This window comes from Lepidochelys olivacea, assembly GCF_965140295.1.
Source record: "Lepidochelys olivacea isolate rLepOli2 genome assembly, chromosome: 18".
NCBI lineage: Eukaryota > Metazoa > Chordata > Testudines > Cheloniidae > Lepidochelys > Lepidochelys olivacea.
The window spans coordinates 11,230,031-11,250,288 of record NC_140428.1 but is presented as its reverse complement, the minus strand read 5'-3'; the positions used below and the strand labels follow the sequence as shown (position 1 = coordinate 11,250,288).

Below are 20,258 nucleotides of genomic sequence, written 5' to 3'. Positions count from 1 at the left end.
AGTGAGTGGAAAGCCGTTCTCCAGCGCGCAGGGAAATGTGCGGGGGAGGACGCTAAAGCCATTGTCACAATTCATTGGGCACAAACGACACCAATGTCTGTTTTCTGTCTTTTCCCTGCTGAGCCCATTGAGACATTAATTGCAACTGTGAGCTGGAAAAGGCGCCTGCCCACCCCACTGTCAGTGCCATGAGGTGCAGCCCCAGGATCGCTCCCTGCCCCCAGTGCTCACCAGACACCGCGTGAGCTCTCCGCTGCGAGGTGTCACTGGGAGCTGGGGCTCAGGGCAAGCAAAGAACAGGGCTCTCTGGGGAATGTGACAAGCCAGAGTCCAGCCACTTATCCACTGAACCCTCACAGAATCACCAGTCCTGCGGTTCCCAAAGGAGCAATACACTGCCCCTAACGAGTCCTACCCTAGAACACAGCTTCTGCGGAGCACACAGCACTGAGATATATTTATAGTGAAAACATGGATCCGGGTATTATCAAAGAACAGAGAGTGACGTGATAGTGAGTAAAAATATTAGGAACAAATGGCTACACATAAAACAAAATCACAACACGCTTCCTAGAAACTACACTTAACTCACAGGCTAACGTCTCAGACACTTATCTCATCCAAAGTTCTCCCCAGTGTTTTCACCCAAGCCTGGCTGAGATCCTTTTTTCATGAAGCAAACTCACTGTCCATTTACTTACCCAGTGAAGGATGCTGGGGTGTCTTCTTTGTTCCCTAAATATACTTGACAAAACCTTTGCTGTGCCCCTCCAGATAGGGTAGTGTCCCCCCACCACTGCTTGCTTCCCTGGTACTTTTCTCTTTGAAGTTTTCACAACCCTTTGTTAGCATTTCATTCAGACTGGTGAGTGGAGCCGACTGTGACCTGTGCAATACTTAATTAACATGTAAACAGCCAGCTAGGGAAACACTTCTTGTCTGATAACAAACCTGGTGACCTGTCCCTACGCACAGACCATAAGAACATAACATACAACCTATGTACATCCCTACTTATAACATCCATACATGCGTCTCACCATGATTTTGATGACCAGTATGACACTGGCTTTCAGTTGACACCTCCCATGACACTTCTTGGATTGCATATACCAGGCCCAGAAGATCCCTGTTACCCCTCTGCACCCCCTCCATGCCCCTTGTTGGTTGGCACTAAGAGGTTCCTGGGTCACACACATTCATCCTGCTTGTGCCACACCCAAGCCACACCTGCCCATGCCTGATGGCAAGGCCTCTCTACATTACTCCTGAGCACCTCTCGGGCATGCTCAGGTGGGTGGTCACTACGCAGGTGGCTGGGGGTGATACTGTTAGCCCAGCCTGTTCCCTGGCTGGCCTCAACCCAAGGTCAAACCTGCAGGGGACCTTCCTACTTTTCAGGTGTTCTTTGCTTGCTCTTTGCCCCTGGCCCCCTAATAAGACCATGTCAGTGGGGTCAGACCTTACTCCACCTCCACAGGGCCTCTCCTGTGCGGCCTCTGCCCTTGGCACCATGGCTTGGCTTTCAGAGCTACGTGGCTCATTCTCTGCACTGCAGGCTGGCACTCAGCATGGTGTGGTGCTTGCCAGCCAGCAGGCCCATGACCTTCCCAGTCTGGCCTTCCCCACGCCTCGCTCTCTCCTCCCTTTGCAGGCATCTGACGGCTCCTGAGAAGAGCTCTCACCCTTGACACTCAGGCTGCTATTGGAAAGCGGAGGTGGGTCGGGGCCTGGGACGTTTGCGGGGAGCAGCAGGCAGGGAGGCTGGGCAGGTCTTTGAGTCTGACCTACCTTAGAACTGAAGTGAAAGCAGCGACTCTGGGCTGCCCCAGCCTCCTCTCTGTGATGTAAACAGGTTTCCTTTCTCAGGGCTCCGCTAATGTGCATCGCTTGCCTCTGGGGCGGCAACCAACATGCCTGACTCAGCGTGCCACTCACTGCTCTGCCTCCGAGCACAGACTGCACGGGGCTTCTCTAGCAAAGACTTCTCCAGCCTAATGGTGGAGCCCTGGAACGACCACAGGCCTGGTTGCAGGCGGCACACACGGGGAACCAGCACCCGATAACAGCGCTGAGACACTGACACTGACTTACACTGGGTCTGGGAAATAACAGAATGAGGGAGTCGAGTCCTGCCTGCCACAGGCAGCGCAGACCCATCCTCTCTGGACTAGCCCTTCAGGGCCAGGGTCACTGGGATCACACTGCAGCTCTAGCAAGGCCCTGAGCCCCTGGGGGGATTCGCCAGGAGGGGTGGTGGGCAGGGGTCCAGTCATCCTGGCCTCCACTCCAGGGTCTGAAACCAGGGACGCAGGGAGAGACACGGAGCAAGGAAAACTTCAACGGAAAGCAAGTCAGGATGGCCACCCTCTGCTTCAGCATCTCTTAGTGTAGGAAGATTCCAGCTCGTGGGCTAAGGCTTCCTCCTGCCCCGATCCCAGCTCCTGGGCAGAAGACTGAGCGACTACTCCCCTGCTGCCATTCTAGCGCAGAGCGTGCCGTGCTCAGCCCTGCTCCCTGCGACCAGCTGCCATCCTGTTCTCCTCCCCTGGCCTGGCAAGGCTGCCACAGCCTCCCTGGGTGCTCTTGGTGCACAGGTGCTGACTTCCCAATGTGCCGGGGCGTGCTCAGCTGCTGGCTCTGCTCCAGGCCCCGCCCTCCCACCCCCTTCCCCGAAGTCCGCACCCTGCCTCTTCTCACCCTCACCCCACCCCGTCTCTTTCCGCTCTGTTCTACCCCTTCCCTCGAGCATGCCTCCTCCTCACTCTTCCCCCCTCCCGCCCAGAGCCTCCTGCACGCCGCGGAACATGGGGAGGGAGGAGGAGGCACTGATCGGTGGGACCCATCAGTGGGTGGGAGGCTCTGGGAAAGGAATGGGGCTGATTGGGGAGCTGCCGGTGGGTGCTGAGCACCCACCACTTTTTCCCCCGGAGTACCCACAGAGTCGGTGCCTATGCCTTGGTTTTCCCCTCTATAGAACCCCTCCCAGCCTCGCGGAGAGGGCGGCGGTGTAGCTCCTTCAGGGTTTCCCAAGCACTCTGAGCTCCTCTGATGCAAGCTGCTAGAGATCAGCCAGTCGTCACCATTATCCGCTGCGCCGTATAAACATGCCGGGCCCAGGGTGTGGCTCCCAGGTCCCATCCTCCATCATGCCAAGCTGTTAGGGATGGGGGCAGACATAAGCAGGCCCAATGGGCACCACTGAACACTTTCTTTTACCTTGCTGCGGGCAAGTATGACGCTGGGCGGGTCAGTTGCTCCCTCTACTTCTGATGGGCAAGACAGCCAGAGCCTGAACTACGAGTGACGCAGCGGGAGGGAACAGCTTTCTGCAGCACCTCTGCAGGTGCTGGGCACGATCGGCACAGCGAAGGGCGAAGGCTCAGCATCTGGAAACACCAACTCAGGAAACCCCAAGGGGCTCATTCCTCGGGGCAGGGGCCGTCTTTGTCTCCTGTTTTCATATACTATGATGGCTGGGCCATGACTAGGGCTCCTGGGTGCTACAGTAACACAAATAATTCACAGTAACAACAGGGGAGGTACTGTCTCTCTGCCAGAGGGTCTGTTGGGCCGCAGACCAGACCCCCGTGGGGAGTGGTGGATGTCCCATCACTTGGGATTCCTTGGGAATATTCCCTCTGGTTGGAAGGAATGATCTGGAGAGGTCTTTCCCATCCCTGATAGCTCGCTCTAGCAAAGGCTACCAAGAGTGTCTGATCGCCTGGTAACTTCTACTGATGGGAAGCTGGTGCCACTGATTAAAAGAACTATATCAAAGCTAGGTCTTTTTATTAACCCAGAGTGTGTCCTGCCTGAAGAGGGCCTAGAGTGATCCCGCATCAACTCGGGAGTGTCACTAGGTCCCTGTGCTCCTGGGCCACCAGCGTGGGTCAAGATCCCATCCTGTGTGTGCGTGGAGAGATTCAGCACCCAGGGACAGGCATTAGGCAACTCTGTGACTTTAAGGGTTTCTCTCTTTTACAGTAATTACAGGACCCCAAGGCTAGTTGCCCTTCCCGGGAGAGGCGTCTCTGCCTGGCAGAGCTGACTTTGAGTGAGGGGCTGAGGAGGAGGGGATAAGGATCAGTTCAATAACGAGGGCGCTGTGCGTGCACCTGGCCTCTCCAGCCGCGCTCACTTCGGCCTGCTCCTGGCTGCTGGTTTGAAGTGGCTTTTATTAAACGAAGCTCAGCTCGTCCCCCGTCACTGTGATAAGATCCCCCAGAGAGACGAAAATGAGGACATCATAATTAGCGCGGTGAGTGCGCGGCGGGGGGAGGGAGTGCAATTCCATCAGCATTCAGGGGCTCGTTTAATAGTTTAAATTAAAGTCAACATAAGTTATAAAAAAAGAAATACCAGATTATAAAAGGGAAAAGATGCAAACAGCAGATAGCTCTGCGGCTGAGCAAGGTCTCCAAAATCTCCCCAGGGCCTGCATGGTGCAACGGAGGGGGACGAGGAGGAAAAGGGGAAGTTGAAGGGAACGAACACATAAGGAGAAAAGCCTGGCTCCATGAAAGAGCCTCAGCCTTGCTGTTTTCCATGACAATCCCCCAAATGGCTCCCACCCTCTGGCTGTGCCAAGCCAGAGGGCTCCATGAAAGAGCCTCAGCCTACCCAGTCCTGAGATCATGCCTACGGGGGACAGCCACGGAGCCCTCACTGCTGGTCCTGCCAGCATGGTAGAGCTGTCACTGCCCCCAGAAATGTCCTGAGCTCTTCCCTGATGGGCACTGAGCTGCGAGTCCTTCCCAGGAGCCAGCAGCACAGTCAAGTGGAAGAGGGAAAATAACCCACATTATTGTAGCAATAAAGCATTAAATGTGGTTTTTAATAGTGACAATCCCCATAAAATCAGTCACTCTGATGGCTAACAAGGGATTTGTTAGGCAGTTAACTACCCTGAGCTTTACCTCAGGCCGTTAACTGCTGGTAGTTACCAGCATCCAGGGAATTAGCTGTAAGTGCTTTTATCTTGTTTAAAATCTTTATTTTCAAAGGCTCCGCTCCTCCTGACATACCCATTTTTAAATGAATATTAGCTGCACTGTGGCATGTTCTGTACTCTGCTTTCAGTGCCAATATTCATGCAGGCAGAGCCCAGACCTTCCAGAGAAACCCCCGGAAATCTCATGGCAGGCCAAGGGGGTCCCGGGCAGCTGTAAAAGCCTAGATATTCCTGCAGCATATTCCTGACCACTGTTGCCTGATACTCTGCTGCACCTGCAGACCCATGGCTCAGGGGTCCTCTCTGGAGGTGAGGGCTCCACCCCCACGTTCTGTGCTAGGCAGTTACAAACAATGCAGATGGGAGTGCCTGCATTCAAAGGCTGTTGTAAGCAGCAAAGCATCTCCGTTCTTAGCCCAGGCCTTCCAGAGCAGTGAACTCTCCCAGCTGATAGCACCCAGGATGGCTGAGGGGTTGGCCATGGGGTAGGAAGCCCCTCGCCTCTAGTGTGATGGTACAAATGCCTTGTAGAAAAAGAGCCGGCCTGACTCACTCCGACCCAAGAGCTGTTATCATTGACTGGCTGTCCGGTGGGAGGGTTCAGGTCCCAATGGCTTTCCTGGCAGCAGGCTCGGGAGAGAGGCCAAGACCTTCCCTGCCAGAAGTGGGAGAGACCTTAAGTGGGGCAATGAGCCAGACGCTCCTCCTGTCTGTGCTGTGACTGCTCCGTTGATGCAGGAGATCAGCCCCTGGCCACCCCGCTGGTGCTTCACCAGCAGGAAACTTTCATCGGTAACACACAAGCACGACAGGCAGCTTCTCCTGTGGCGTGCATCTCAGCTGGTTGTTTAAGCAAATTTGGTGCAATTCCACTGATACTTTTTGGATTATTCCAGAGCGATAACAAGCTGGTTTGGGGGGTTTTTGTTCCTGGCCTGCGTTCAGGGCACCCAAAAGCAGCTGCACAGTTAAACCGAGAGTGACAGAGAGAGAGGCACCTGCCACATAGCAGGAAATCAGTCTGGAAAACAAGCAGCAATTTCTTCTGAGCAACACACTGCAGGCAACTGACCGTTACCCAGACAGACAGACGGAGAGATTACAAACCAGGCTCTACTGCCAGATCTCCAATGGAGTCCGTGTTCACAGAGCAGTTGCCAGGATCCTCGTTAACAAGCAGATGACAATAACCAGGATACTTATATCCAGGATCTCACAACACTTATAAAATCACTTGTCAATCACTGAGTGACTAACCCTCACAAACTGCCCCCTGTGGGGGAGGTCTGTATTATTAGCCCCATTGTGCAGAGGGAGAAATGAGGCATGAGGAAGTTAAGCATCTTGCCCAAGGCCACCTGGTAAGGTGAATGGTAAAGCTGGGGGTCTATCCCGCTTCCCTGCTCTCACCACTAGAGAAAGCTGCCCCTCAGTTCTCCTCCCCGGACTGACAGGAGGCAGGCGGCCAGCTCCTCTCAGAGCCATGAGCCTTGACAAAGGCAAATGTGTCCGTGTTTGTGTGTGGTGAGACTGTCCCGCCGTGTGTCCACGTGTGTGTGCATCCAGGTGAGGGGGGTGGGGTCAGGCAGGGTAAGTGATTTGACTGCCTTGGCAAAAAGAGTCCCACATCGACCACAGACTGTGAGTTACATGAGAACCAGCACTGGCCACACAGGCCGTGAGAGAGAGGGTGGCCCTTTGTTCACTAGTGAAAGGGCAGTTTTTCAGTCTGGCTGGAGGCCTGGCTAAGGCTTCTGGAAGTATCTAGATCCCACTGAGCATGTTTAGGGATTTAACGCAGCTATTAGCATAGTCACACCCCTCTGGCATGACATCTTCTTCTTTGAATTGTCCCATCCATACAAGTAGCCTGGTCCTTTCTGTCCTCTGGGATTGAGCAGAGCAGGAGGGAGGAGGCTGCAGCGCCAGCTGCCAGAGGTCCTGGTGGAGGTGCAGGGGATATCATGGGGAGTGGGGGCGAGGAGAGGGGAGGGGGGGTTGTGCCATCCAGGCGTTCCCTTCGTAATTAGCATTGCAAGAATCATTCAGCCTCTTTAGATACTCGGTATCTGAACAAAATCATTTCCTGTTTGACTTTGTAAATCAAAGGAGATGATACAATAATTAATAATATGTTGACTCATCTCATCAGCATTTTAATTAGTCAGTAGAAATGCAATTTGCAGAGGGGCTGATGGGTCATGTGCTATGTGGGCACAGGGGAGGGGGGTACTGGGGCACTTTGTGGCAGGGACTGGCAAAGGGCAGGGCGAGAAGCAGGAAGTGAGGTTGTTTGACGGCACTGAGAAGAGTTTAATTGTCAGTGTGAAGGAAACGGTTCCAGGGAGGGAGTTGGCCGTGAACCTCTTGGGAGCGCTTTGAAGTTTTAATTGAGAGGAGCGGAAGCCTGCAGGAACAGGGCGGCCCCCACTAACCCTTCCTCCCCCTGCATGTGTCACCGAGATGGAGGGTGACAGTCAGTGTGGCTATTACAGCCAATTACGCACCCGTTAATCACCCAGAGAGAGGAAATGTCAAACCAGACCCCAACACTTCCCGCTGCCTGCCCTTCCCTGGGGTCAAAGGGCGCCCAGCCCGAGCGCACTCAGGCAGCTGCGTTTGTGCTTCCGGCCCTGGCTCCTCTGTCTGTGAGGCTCAGACAGAGCAACTCACCAGCACCTCCCACCAGCTGCAGCTGAAAGTGAGGGAGGAGGTCCCTTTTGAGGCTGCCAGTCCAAATCCAATCTAGGGCAATGATGACTGAAAGTTATCACCATCTGCAGCTACAGCCTGCTAGGGGCCTCTTGGAAATATGGTTGTTAGCCTCTTGGTCCCGCTCCTAACAGACAACAGTCCACATGAGAACACATACCATCCCCACCGGCGCTTGCCGGCCCATCCCAGCCTAGGGGCAGGCACTGTTTGCAGAGAGACATGATGGAGGAAGCCAAGGCTGCCATGACACCAAGACCACATTGAACAGTAAAGAAAAACAAAGCCCAGTTTTCACAGCCCCCTGACTCCCTCAGAAGGCAATGATCCTCCTGAAATTCGGCATGCTGCAGCTCATCCCTGGGCAGTGCTTTGAAGCGATGGTGTTTTAAAAATTGCCTTTCCAGAGCCATCAGAGTTTCAACCTGGCTGGGCCCAGAAGGTCTAGGTGTGTTTTGTTTCCTCTTGCTGAGAAACCAGCCAGTGTTTTGGGGAGAGTCAGGGTGAGCATCAAAAGTAACAAGCTGTTTCAAACTGGGTAAAGCGCAATGCATATAAACACGGACCAGTCTAAGCTGCCTTTCCGAGCCAGTCTGCTGGGCTAAGCCAGGACGTGGAGGACAGGAGAACCGTGAGAGATGCAGCAGGGCAGGCATCCTGGAGGGGTGTGAAGAGGGGCCCAGGGAAGTAGGGGTCTCAGCTGGGGGAATCTGGGGAGGCAGGAAGCGGACTGCATGGACGAACAGCGGGGCTAGAAGCCTCGAAGGCTCCTGTTGCTCTTAAGCGAAAGCGGAGCTTTGCTGTGACATTCCTAGAGGCCTCCGAGTGGAGGAGCAGGGGCTCCAGCAGCCCGCTCTGTGGGGCCCTCATGCCAACTCTGCTAACATTAGCAGTTGAACAGGATTGCCATGTTCTCCACCAAGCGAATACCATTGGTACCAGGCTGCAAAGGTCCCCTGGGGCATTCCATGCAGCTCCCGCCTTGTAATTAGGCAGAACCTGATAGATGACGCTAATTTGGTGTTATCCTTCCCCTGAGCCCCCGGCAGATGGCGCCCCTTTAGGGGCTGGTGCTCTGTGCTCTTGTAGTGCACACAGAGCACATTGGCAGCCCACCGTGTGCCCGTGCCGAGGGAAACCCACCAGTGCTTGGTGTGCGCCTGGGGTCTGAACCTGGCAGCGGGCTTAGAGCACGGCCCTGCTGGGAGGAAAGGGAGGCAATGAGCGTGCTGGGGGGCATGGCTCGGGGGGTGAAGGATGAGATGGCCTGTCTCTTGATGGAGGAAGCTAGAGTGAGAAATTCCATCCCTCGACAGGAGGCATCTGTGACAGATTAATCTGGCCGTGAGCCATATTTCACATGGGACAGAATTAACGCTGGGAATGAAGGCTCAGCATTAGAGGAGCCCTGCATCTTCCACGCAGGCTGAGATGCCCTCAGGGTGACCCTCCAGCCAAGGCAATTAACACCCTGAAGCCTGGTCATTCAGGCCAGGACCACGGACAGCCAGCCCTAGGGGGGAGAGCAAGAGCTTTATTTAGTTAGGTAGCTTTTCAGAGAGGAGCCTGAGCTCAAGATGCCTTTGCCAAAAACAACCAGGCTCAGTAAAATCCCAGTGTGACAATATGCCCCTTCCCCAGGCCAACAGCTACCCCCGCAGCCCCTCCCTCCCACAGCTTGGGTCAGTAGCGGGTCTGAGAACAGGCCCTGATGGGCAGCAGATGCCAGCGGGGGGAAGAGCGGGTTACATTCTAAGGTCTGGGGCCTTGACAGAGACTGTCCTGCCTCTCTGTTATGCAGCAGGGGGAGGGGGCGACTCAGACATCCACACTAATTTCAGTGGGGGCAGGATGGCACAAGGAGACAAGCATCTCTCAGGCAGGCAGGTCCCAAACCACTGGGGGCTCCACAGGGAAAAAACAATGCCTTAAATTCTACCCCACGACCCTGGCACCACGTGGATGTTGGAGCTGGGACCGTGGCACGGGCTCCCTCTGAGACACACTGCTCCAGGGAGAAGCTGCAGCATTCCGCACCAGCTCCTGTCTCCAGGTGTCACGGGGTCCGTCTACACAGCTGCTGGGAGGTGTAATTCCCAGCGCAGGGAGTTGAATATCTGCTAGCTCTGCTGGAGCTAGCCCCTAAAGATAGCAGTGGGGCCATGGTGACATGGGTGGCTCAGGCTAGCCGCCTTAGTACAATCCCACCTGACTCCTGGGTATGTTTCTTAGGTGGCTAGCCTGAGCTGCCCGTGCCCTTGCAGTCCCACTGCTATTTTCAGGTGCAGCCAGAGCACAGCTAGAGGATGCATGTCACCCTCCCAGCGGCTGTGGAGACAGACCCTTGGAGTGCAGCCCCCTGCAGAGTCCCGTGTAGCGTCTAAGCGAGTGGTGGCAAAAGCATGGACGATGCAGTAAGGGCCGTATCTGAAAGAAATGGTCACAACTGCCGAGCCCCGAATGAATGGTAGAAAGCCACCCAGATAGCGCTTCTGCATGGTAGTGCTTCACAGCAGCTAGCGCCCCAACTGCCCCCCAGCCTGGGAACTCATGGCAGATGCATCCTCAGCACGTGGGACAGCATAACCCTCAGCTATCTTCTGCTTGCTCCCCAACCACGAGCCGCTATCTTACCTAGACTGAGCTCAGCCAACCAGCTCTCACCCGTGTGCCAGTCTCATCCGCCCCTGGGCCAGGTCTTAGGAGTCCTAGCTGGGCTTGGGGAGGCAGTGATGGAGAGCTGGGTGCCACCAGCAGCCTGCAGGCATATCGCATTGCAAGCCCTTCCAGCGGCCCCCTATACACTGAGAAGGAAGGGGAGGGGGCATGCCGTGGAGCTCCACATGAGAACACCCTCAGGGAGCAGGAGCCCTGCCCCGTGCCGCCCGGTGATATTGTGCTGCTTTGGCCACTCCCAGGGTAGCAATACCGGCATGGGCACACAATCTTAACTCATCGCCAGGAGGTCTGCCAAGGCCAGCAGTGCGGGACCCAGTCCTGAAACCACACCGCCAGGACTCAAGGCTGCCAGAGGCATCAAGTTGGTCTGAAAATTGTTGAAGCCACAACCTTCGTAGACTCCGAACCAACAATGTGAGATGGCAGACAGGGCAGTAGCTAGCCAGATCATCAGTGCAGCGAGTGACATTCTCTGGACACAGCAGCTGCCCTCCCAATGGAAAGGTGTTGACAATTCCCATCAGCATCAGACACAGCACCCCCTGCTGGCCCTCGCCAGCCAGGACAGACCTGGATTCAAAGCACAGGCTGTTGGACAGAGGGTAATGAGATGCTCATTTGGGGTAACGTTCACCAGTCAATGGAGAAATCGTCACGAGGGCACATCTTCAAAGGCTATTTTAAGTGGCAAATATGGAACAGGAAACACAGGAAATGAAACTGTTTATCCAAAGCAACAAATGGGTTTAGGACGGGGCGCAGGAACAGAGGGAGCTAGGGGGCCAGGGCCCTCCCACTTGTGAAGGAAGCAGGGGACTTGGGGAGAAGGGGCAGAGTGAGGGCGGGATCTTGGGGGAATGGGCAGCATGGGGGCGGGGCCTCAGGGGAATGGGAGGTACAAGGGTGGGGGTTCAGGGAGAACAGGTGGTGCAGGGACCAGGGCACAGTTGGAGTGCCATTGCCCTCCTCCACACACACACTTTTAGGGACCTTCTGCCTATCCTAGTTTAGGAGGCCAGGAGCTGGGGAGCTGGCATGCTAGGAAGCCACCATCGCTGAAACCCAGACAGCGTAAAGGTGGAGCTGATCGAAAGTTTTTCAACTAACCTTTTTTCTATTGAATAATGCCGTTCTGTCTAAACCAAAATGTTTCGCAGAAACCTCCTGGTTTTGAAAAGCCTAGCCTGGCACTCACCAGGGTGTTAAGAGACTCACCTTCAGGCCCAGCTCTGCCTCATTTGACATAGAGACTTGACCTGGAATCTCCCACATCGCAGGTCAATGCTCTGCCCACTGGGCTGCCTCTGTCCTGCTCAATATTTAATTATTTATACAAAGTGAAACAGTTTTGATAGACTGACTCTAGCCTGGTGGTGACCACATGGGAAAGAGGAGAAAGCTGAGTCAAGGACACCACAGTCACAGGCCTGGGAGACAGGAAGGCTAGCAGAGTTGTCAGTTAAAGAAGTTCATCCTGCAGAGAGTGAGTGTGAGTTGGTGGCAGGACACCTGAGAGAAGCCACCACCGGCTGCAAGAGAGGGTGGAGGCTGGACAGAGAGGTTTGGATGTTATCAGCATGGAGGTGGTGGCTCTAGCTATGGAAGTAGCAGAGGTCGCCCAAAGAGGCAAGAAGAGGAGGGAACTAAAGACAAATGGCACAGGAGCAGAAAGAAGAATGCGGAGATGCTGAATGAGCAGTCAGCACAGCGGGAGAGGAAGCAGGAGCCAAGAGACGAGTGAATGCAAAGGCAGAGGATGTGCTCAGCTGTGTCTCAGGCAACAGAGGGACCCAGGAGAATAAGAAAATTAACTTAGGATGCAAAACTACACATCAGGGCAGATCCTAAGCTAGAGTAAATGGGCAACGATCCACTGCAGTCAATGCAGATACGTTGATTTACACCTGCTGGGGTCTAGCCCCGGAAGATTAACCAAAAGGATTCACTAGAGAGCTGGTGGGAGGGATTGAAAGAGTTGAATGCAACAGGTAGAGCTTGGCAAAGGAACAGCCACAGGGCGAGATGTGACAACAGTCCTTGAGTGTTTGAAGGGTGTGACTACCTAGGAGGGGAAGGAATTGTGTTACAAAGGATGTTACAAAGGGGAACGGAATGAAAGCGAACAAAGGAAAATTGACTCTGAATGTCAGAAGCAGCACTGAAGCAGGGTTGTCCTGTATGAACATGTGGAATTGTTTCCTGAAGGATGTGGCAAAAGCGTCATTGCCTGAGTATTTAAACCTAGGTTGGACAAAGCATTGGAGACCATACTGTGAGGTCTGACGCTTGTGTGCAGTAAGGCAGCGTGGCTGGAAAAGGTCTAACCATCTACAATATATTCTGTTTGCAGGGTACTCATCATTGCAGTTTCTAAAATTAAAGTCAGAGCTGAGCCAAGGATTTGATGTAATTACATATTTGATAATATTCTACATAAAATCTCCTCATCGTTATTATTAAGAATTCACAGTTCGGATCACTCCTTCTCAAACAGATAGAGCAGAGAGAGAAAGACTCCAGCAACAGATCAGAGAAAATGATTGGAGCCTTGGAATGATTCCTCTATGAGAAGGAATTGAAGAGATTAGGGCCACGTAGTTTAGAGAAGAGAGGAAAAAGAGGGGACCATAAAAACGCAACACTTCTGAGAAGGCCACTCCGGCACATTTCAGTTCTGCTAGAAGCTGTGTTGCTTCGTTCTGATTGGTCACGTAACGAGTGGGACTGTTTTTGTTCCCTGATTGGATGAGCACAAGTCTCAGAGCAAGCACCAACACCACCACAGCCAACAGCCGCTGATTAGTGGGAAACGGCTGGCGGCATTACATAACTGCCCCTCCCTGACTCACAGATGTGCACATGTGTAGCCAGATGCTGATCCCGTCTCATCCTGAAGTGCACCTGAGTCCGTGTCTGGCCCAGGAAGGTGCTATTCAGTGTGAGGGAGGCTCAATGTGCCCAATGGAGACAATGAAACCACAGGGCTACGGCTAAACCCTCATGAGAACCTGGCCCTCTCCAAGTCCCATTTCCAGCTTGTGACTCTGGCTTTGACACTGGCCTCTTGCAGTGCCCAACATAATGCCAACAGGCAGTGGGGCACTCGGTGACACAGGCATCCGGGAGAGGAGCAGATGGGCTGCAAATCACAGCTGAGAAGGCTGCAAACGGTAACTGGGCAAACAAATTGGTGTTGGTTGGTATTTCGCTCCCAGGTTGGGTCCACTATAAACGTGTGTTGTCAGGGGTGCCATCCTTGGGTGGGGGAAGTCGAACATGGGGACCTGTGTGTGTGTGTGTGTGTGTGTGTGTGTGTGTGTGTGTGTGTGTGTGTCCACATGAGGGGGGAGGGGAGGTATGCACATGTTTGGAGCACAGTTGCTGTGTTTGAATGTAGGTGTGTCTGCATGGCTTGCTTGCTTGTGGGTACGCGTGATGGCGACAGCTTGTGCTGTTCCCAGCTGGGGGTAGAAATCGGGGGATCGTGGTTACAGCCCTTTCATGGCCCGTCAAGGTGTGTCACCAGCAGTGCGGTCTTACAGAGTTGTCTTTTAGCAATACCAGTTTCCTGCCACACAAATATCCCTGTTGCTCTGTTAGTGCAAATTGTAATCTTGAGGCTGATAAGAAACTGCCGTGTAGCTCCAACCTCCTGGGTTGTGCTAGACAAAACCAAAGGAGACGCCAGCTCCTGAGCATGCTCACCCCAGTACAGCCGCGTGGGGCCTGAGAACACCCCACCACGGAACACCCACCCGTGCCGAGGAGACGTCCGAGGGCAACAGGACTGCGCTACAGACCCTTCTGGCAAACTCTGCTAGGCTCAGCTGCAGGCTGAAGAGGCTTGTATGTTCAACAGGGAGAAGGCATTGCTGTCTCATTTCCATTTACACCAAAGCTGCCCAGAAGGGCCACAGGCAACATGCCCTGCCGGCTCCCAAAGACCCCATTTCGTCAGTGTGCTCATAGCCTCATACTCACCCCGTGCGATGGGTAGGTCAGCCAGCCCCAGTCTCCGGGGATCATTGCTGTGTCCAACAAGTTCACTGGAAAACACGGGAGGAAAAAATGCATTAGAAAACTGCTCACCTTTCACAAACACCCTGAAAAGCAGCACAGCCCAACCTACACCGTGAGGCTCTGTGCTCCCACCCCACAGCACAACCCAAGCTACACCGTGAGGCTCTGTGCTCCCACCCTGCAGCACACCCACCTACACCGTGAGGCTCTGTGCTCCCACCCCACAGCACAACCCAAGCTACACCGTGAGGCTCTGTGCTCCCACCCTGCAGCACACCCACCTACACCGTGAGGCTCTGTGCTCCCACCCCACAGCACAACCCAAGCTACACCGTGAGGCTCTGTGCTCCCACCCTGCAGCACACCCACCTACACCGTGAGGCTCTGTGCTCCCACCCCACAGCACAACCCAAGCTACACCGTGAGGCTCTGTGCTCCCACCCCGCAGCACACCCACCTACACCGTGATGCTCTGTGCTCCCACCCCACAGCACACCCACCTACACCATGAGGCCATAGAATCATAGAATATCAGGGTTGAAAGGGACCTCAGGAGGTCATCTAGTCCAACCCCCTGCTCAAAGCAGGACCGATCCCCGACTAAATCATCCCAGCCAGGGCTTTGTCAAGCCTGACCTTAAAAATCTCAAAGGAAGGAGATTCCACCACCTCCCTAGGTAACGCATTCCAGTGCTTCACCACTCTCCTAGTGAAATAGTTTTTCCTAATATCCAACCTAGACCTGCCCCACTGCAACTTGAGACCATTGCTTCTTGTTCTGTCCTCTTCTACCACTGAGAATAGTCTAGATCCATCCTCTTTGGAACCCCCTTTCAGGTAGTTGAAAGCAGCTATCAAATCCCCCCTCATTCTTCTCTTCCGCAGACTAAACAATCCCAGTTCCCTCAGCCTCTCCTCAGAAGTCATGTGTTCCAGACCCCTAATCATTTTTGTTGCCCTCCGCTGGATGCTTTCCAATTTTTCCACATCCTTCTTGTAGTGTGGGGCCCAAAACTAGACACAGTACTCCAGATGAGGCCTCACCAATGTCGAATAAAGGGGAACGATCATGTCCCTCGATCTGCTGGCAATGCCCCTACTTATACAGCCCAAAATGCCATTGGCCTTCTTGGCAACAAGGGCACACTGTTGACTCATATCCAGCTTCTCGTCTACTGTAACCCCTAGGCCCTTTTCTGCAGAACTGCTGCCTAGCCACTTGGTCCCTAGTCTGTAGCATTGCATGGGATTCTTCCGTCCTAAATGCAGGACCATGAGGCTGTGTTACTCCTCGGGAATTCTGCACCACTGTGCATGTGCAGAATTTATGTCCCCCACAGATGTCTTTGTTTCCCTGCAGAAAACTGACCTTCTGACAGGGAAGCAAAGGGAAGCCACAAGAGCGGTCATGCGACCCTCCCCAGCAGTATGTTTCAGGTACCCAGGGCAGCCGGCAGAGAGGTAAATCACTGTGAGGCAGGGGGTGGAACTGAGGAAAGCCTGGCTGGTGGCTCCTACCCTGCACCAGGCTCAGCTACTAGCTCAGCTGGGCTGGGGAGGACAGGACGTCCTCTTCCCCTACACAGCATCTGGGGCTGGGTCAGACTTACCCCCAGATTTCTCCCGCAGCTGCAGGAAGCTCTTCAAACCCCCTCCCGCCGCTTCCTGCACCCAACACTCCTCAGCTGCAGGAGGAGGGATCCCTCTACAGGGAGCTGTTCCCCCATCCACCCAACCCCCACGCTTCCAGACCCCCTCATACCCAGACCCTCCTGTCAAGCCTCACCCCCACACTCGGAACTCCCCCGATGAGCCCCACTGCCCCTGCACCCCACCGAGCCCCAACCAGTTGCACCTGATTCCCCACCCCACTGAGTCCCCCACACCCAGAGCCCACGCCAAACTCTATCCCCTCCACACCCAGACTCCCCCCTGCTGAGCCCCAACCACCTTCACCCTGACCCCCCTGCAGAGTCCCTTTACCGTTGCACCCAGAACTCCCCAACAAGCCCCTGTGCATCCAGATCCACCCCCCCCACACAGATCCCCCACTGAGCCACCCGCAACCAGATTGCCCCACACAGAACCCTCTCAACCCACACCTGGATCCCCCCACACTAAGCCTCTCCACACTTGCATCCTGCTGGGCTGAGCCTGCCTGCCCACGCCTGGTGCACCTGGCACAGAGGGGAAGGGCCCTCATGTTTTTCTGGGACAGGCCCGGTCCTTGTGCTGTGTCAGGGCTGGGTGCAGCCTCACTGCTGAGTCTGTGTCCCGGGGTGGGCTGCATAGTGATCTTCCACCTCTGTGCAACCAGTGGCCTGTGTTCCTCAGTGCTACGCTGGAGCCTCCACATTTATTTGACAAATACAATTTGCAGAATTTTAAAATATTGTGCACAGAACTTTTATTTTTTGGCACAGAATGCCCTCAGGAGTACTGTGTGCTCCCATATCCACCTACGCTCAGAGCTCCATGGATTCCAAGGCCAGAAGAGACCACTGTGATCACCTAGTCTGACCTCCCATATCCCCCAGACCAGAAAACTTCCCCAGAATAATTCCTAGAGCAGATCTTTTAGAACAATATCCAATCTTCATTTAAAAACAGTCAATGATGGAGAATCCTCCACAGCCCTTGGTAAATTGTTCCAATGGTTATTTACCCTCACTGTCAAAAATGTATGTCTCGTTTCCAACCTCAATTTTCCAGCTCCAACTTCCAGCCATTGGATCGTGTTAGACCTTCCTCTGCTAGATCGAAGAGCCCATTATTAAACATTTATTCCCCATGTGGGCACTTACACTCTGTGATCAAGTCACCCCTTAACCTTCTCTTTGTTAAGCTACATAGATGGAGCTCCTTGAGTCTATCACTCTAAGGCAGGTTTTCTAATCCTTTAATCATTCTTGTGGCTCTTGGCTGAACCATCTCTAATATAGCAACATCCTCCTTGAATTATGAGCACCAGAACTGGACACAGGATTCCAGCAGCAGTCACACCAATGCCAAACACAGATATAAAATGACCTCTGTGCTCCTACTCGAGAGTCCCCTGTTCTTGCATCCCATAATCACATTAGCCCTTTTGGTCACAGGGTCGCACTGGGAGAGTGTGTTCAGCTCAGTATGCACCCCCTCCCACAAATCTTTTTCAGAGTCCCTGCTTCCCAGGAGACAGCCTCCCATCCTGCAGTCTTTGTTCTAGAGGTGAACATTTACAGCTAGCTGGATTACAACTGTAGATGTCTTGACTAGCTCCTCCGATACTAATGACAGATGCCGCAAGCCCCTGTCCAGACCTGACAGGCAGGAGCCCTCAGCTACTGTGGCCGCAAGGGTGACAAGAGCTGGACAATTAGCAGGGTGCTCGTTCTGCTCTCAGAGTCTGTGGCTGAGTGGGCTGGGGCCTGCATCATCATCAGGGCAAAGCAAGCAGGTATCAAGCGGTGAGATGTAGGCAGAGGGGACAAATGCCATCATAGTGCCATCATAGAATATCAGGGTTGGAAGGGACCTCAGGAGATCATCTTGTCCAACCCCCTGCTCAAAGCAGGACCAATCCTCAATTTTTGCCCCCAATCCCTAAATGGCCCCCTCAAGGATTGAACTCACAATCCTAGGTTTAGCAGGCCAATGCTCAAACCACTGAGCTACCCCCGACCCTTCTCCCAGCGTCTCTTCCCACTTACCTCCTGCGGGAAGGGACAGTGCAGAGCTGGGAGAGGTGAACGGTGACTGCAGAGCAAACCAGAGGTGAAGCCAGCATGACAGATCTTTAGGGGAGCTGTGAGTGTGGGGGAGAGTGGGTGCATGGGTCTGATTCCTGTTTGCTCTGCCCTGACCCTCACCCATCCCCGCACAGGGCAGCACCTTGCACCCGATTAAACCCTGCAGAGGGTCTCACCCTTTGGGGCACTGATGTCCATGGCTGTTACTCAGCTCACAGACAGTGAGGAGCTGACTAAGGGTAACAGGCCGATTTGCAGGGGCCCTTCTCACCTGGGGTCACTGAGAGTTCCTAGTGCAGGTCCCTTGCTGGGCTGGGAAGGGACACAGCTCTAGCTCTGGTGATGTTCTGCTAACAGGGGGCTGTGTGCTCAGCCAGGCTCTACAAACTGCTGCAGATCAGGGTCCTCTGCAACAAGGATCCATGCACCGTCCAGCACAGGGGGCACTCCCATGTATCAGCCCCTCCTGAGGAAATGGGAGATGGGAGAGGACAGAGAGCAGGAGGGGCAAGAAGACGGGAAGGACTTGAGACATTCTCCTGAGTCTTCCCCAGCCCAGTGCAGCACTCACCTCGCTGGGCTGGCAGTTTCTCATTGTCTTCTGGAGGCTCAGCTGAGCCCTTTCAACTCACTTCATGCATGGTGTGATCTGGCTTTGAAGTCTGCAGACCAAACGCTGCCCCACTTCCCAGCCAGAAGCAGCTACCCCCCTTCACAACTCTGCTAACACCACACGAGAGACTGGAGTTCTCAAGAACAGACTGCAGGGGAGAGGCTGCAAGAGGGGTGCCATCAAAGTCACCCCTTCTAATGCCCTCCTACCACTGGGAGCCCAGCTTAAGGAGGAGGCCCAGACAAATCAATCCAGGGAGAGGAAAGCTGCTTAGGCCAGGGGAGGGACGAGGATGTCTTTACACACTCTCAAGAGTTTTCTATTTAAGCCAGTTCAATGTCTTCTGGGAGAAGGAGAGGAAGCCAGCATGGAATAAAAGCAGAGAGGGGGGAGATTGCCTACGGGCTGCAATCTGATACACCTGGCTCCCATTAGCCCCATACAGATGTGCCCAGCAGCTCAGCTACTGCTTGGAATTAGCCTACGGGAAGTGCACGCCTGCCCCAGAAATGCTCTGCACCTGGTATGTTTCCCTGGACGCTTCAATCAATAAAGCTTGTAAGGCAAACAGGAGATTGCGGATTTCCGGAGTCTCTCGGCAGGCTCAGCCTTGTATCAGGAGCAGGACAAACTGACCTTCCATTGCTTCTATCGACCAGCAATCGATCCTCCCACCCGCTCTCTCCAGCCTTTCCCTGCTTCGCTACTGCTTGATCTTTGGCTTTCACAATCTCTTAACCCTCTGGCATGGAACCACCCCTGCCATGGCCTGTAACACTCCCTGCACTTTGCCAGCACCGGGCCTCAGACCCCCGCACAGCACCACCCACCACCAGCTTGACAGCCCTTTGGTAGCAGACACAGCTGGCATGGCACCCACACGCCCTGCTCACATGCCGTGAGCATGTGGGTGAAACGCTGCTGGCTCAAGCTTGCTCTGGCGATGTGGCAGGCAGGCGAAAGGTGCTCAGAAAGGCCAGACACTGACTCCCTCTCGGATAGGGGTGTCTACAGCCCTGCTCAGCGAGATGGTACCCGGACTCTGGGCAGGGCTGCCACGCATTCAGGTTTTACCCGGACAGTCTGGTTTTTGGCTTCTATGTCTGGGTGCCAGTTAGGGATGCCAGGTGCCTGGGTTTTTATTGGAAAGTCCAGTTGAAAAGGGGACCTGGCAGTGTCCAGTCAGATGCACTGACTGGACACTAACAGTCTGGTCACCATGGGGCAGGGGGAGGCTCCAGGTCATTAACCCACGCCAGCCCCTGCTCAGCCAGGGCCACCTTCGACCTGCAGGCTGGCTCCTTGTCAGGCTGCAGTGGTTCCCAGAGCAGAGGGAGCCCAGCTGTCAGGGGAGGGAGGTGGAGACAATCCAGCAAGCCAAGGAGAGGGGGAGGGGAGAGAGGCACAAGCGACAGGGGCAGGGCCTTGGGGGAAGAGGCGGAGAAGGGGGCATGGCCTGAAGGGAATAGGTGAGGCAAGGGCCGGGCCCCAGGGAAGAGGTGGGGCAGGACCTCAGGGGTCAGGCTGCCAGTGATTAGAAAGGTGGCAA

General features: G+C 54.4%; 1 protein-coding gene across 8 annotated transcripts in view; it reads right to left on the bottom strand.

The window, feature by feature from the left end:
* The window catches only part of EPHA8 (EPH receptor A8), a 130,881-nt gene that overhangs the window by 86,095 nt on the left and 24,528 nt on the right, over positions 1–20,258 (bottom strand). For all 8 annotated transcript variants that reach the window (XM_084651365.1, XM_084651366.1, XM_084651368.1 and 5 more), the window contains exon 2: positions 14,327–14,391. In XM_084651365.1, the coding sequence (XP_084507491.1) occupies positions 14,327–14,391 (65 nt within the window). The remainder of the gene's footprint in view (positions 1–14,326; positions 14,392–20,258) is intronic.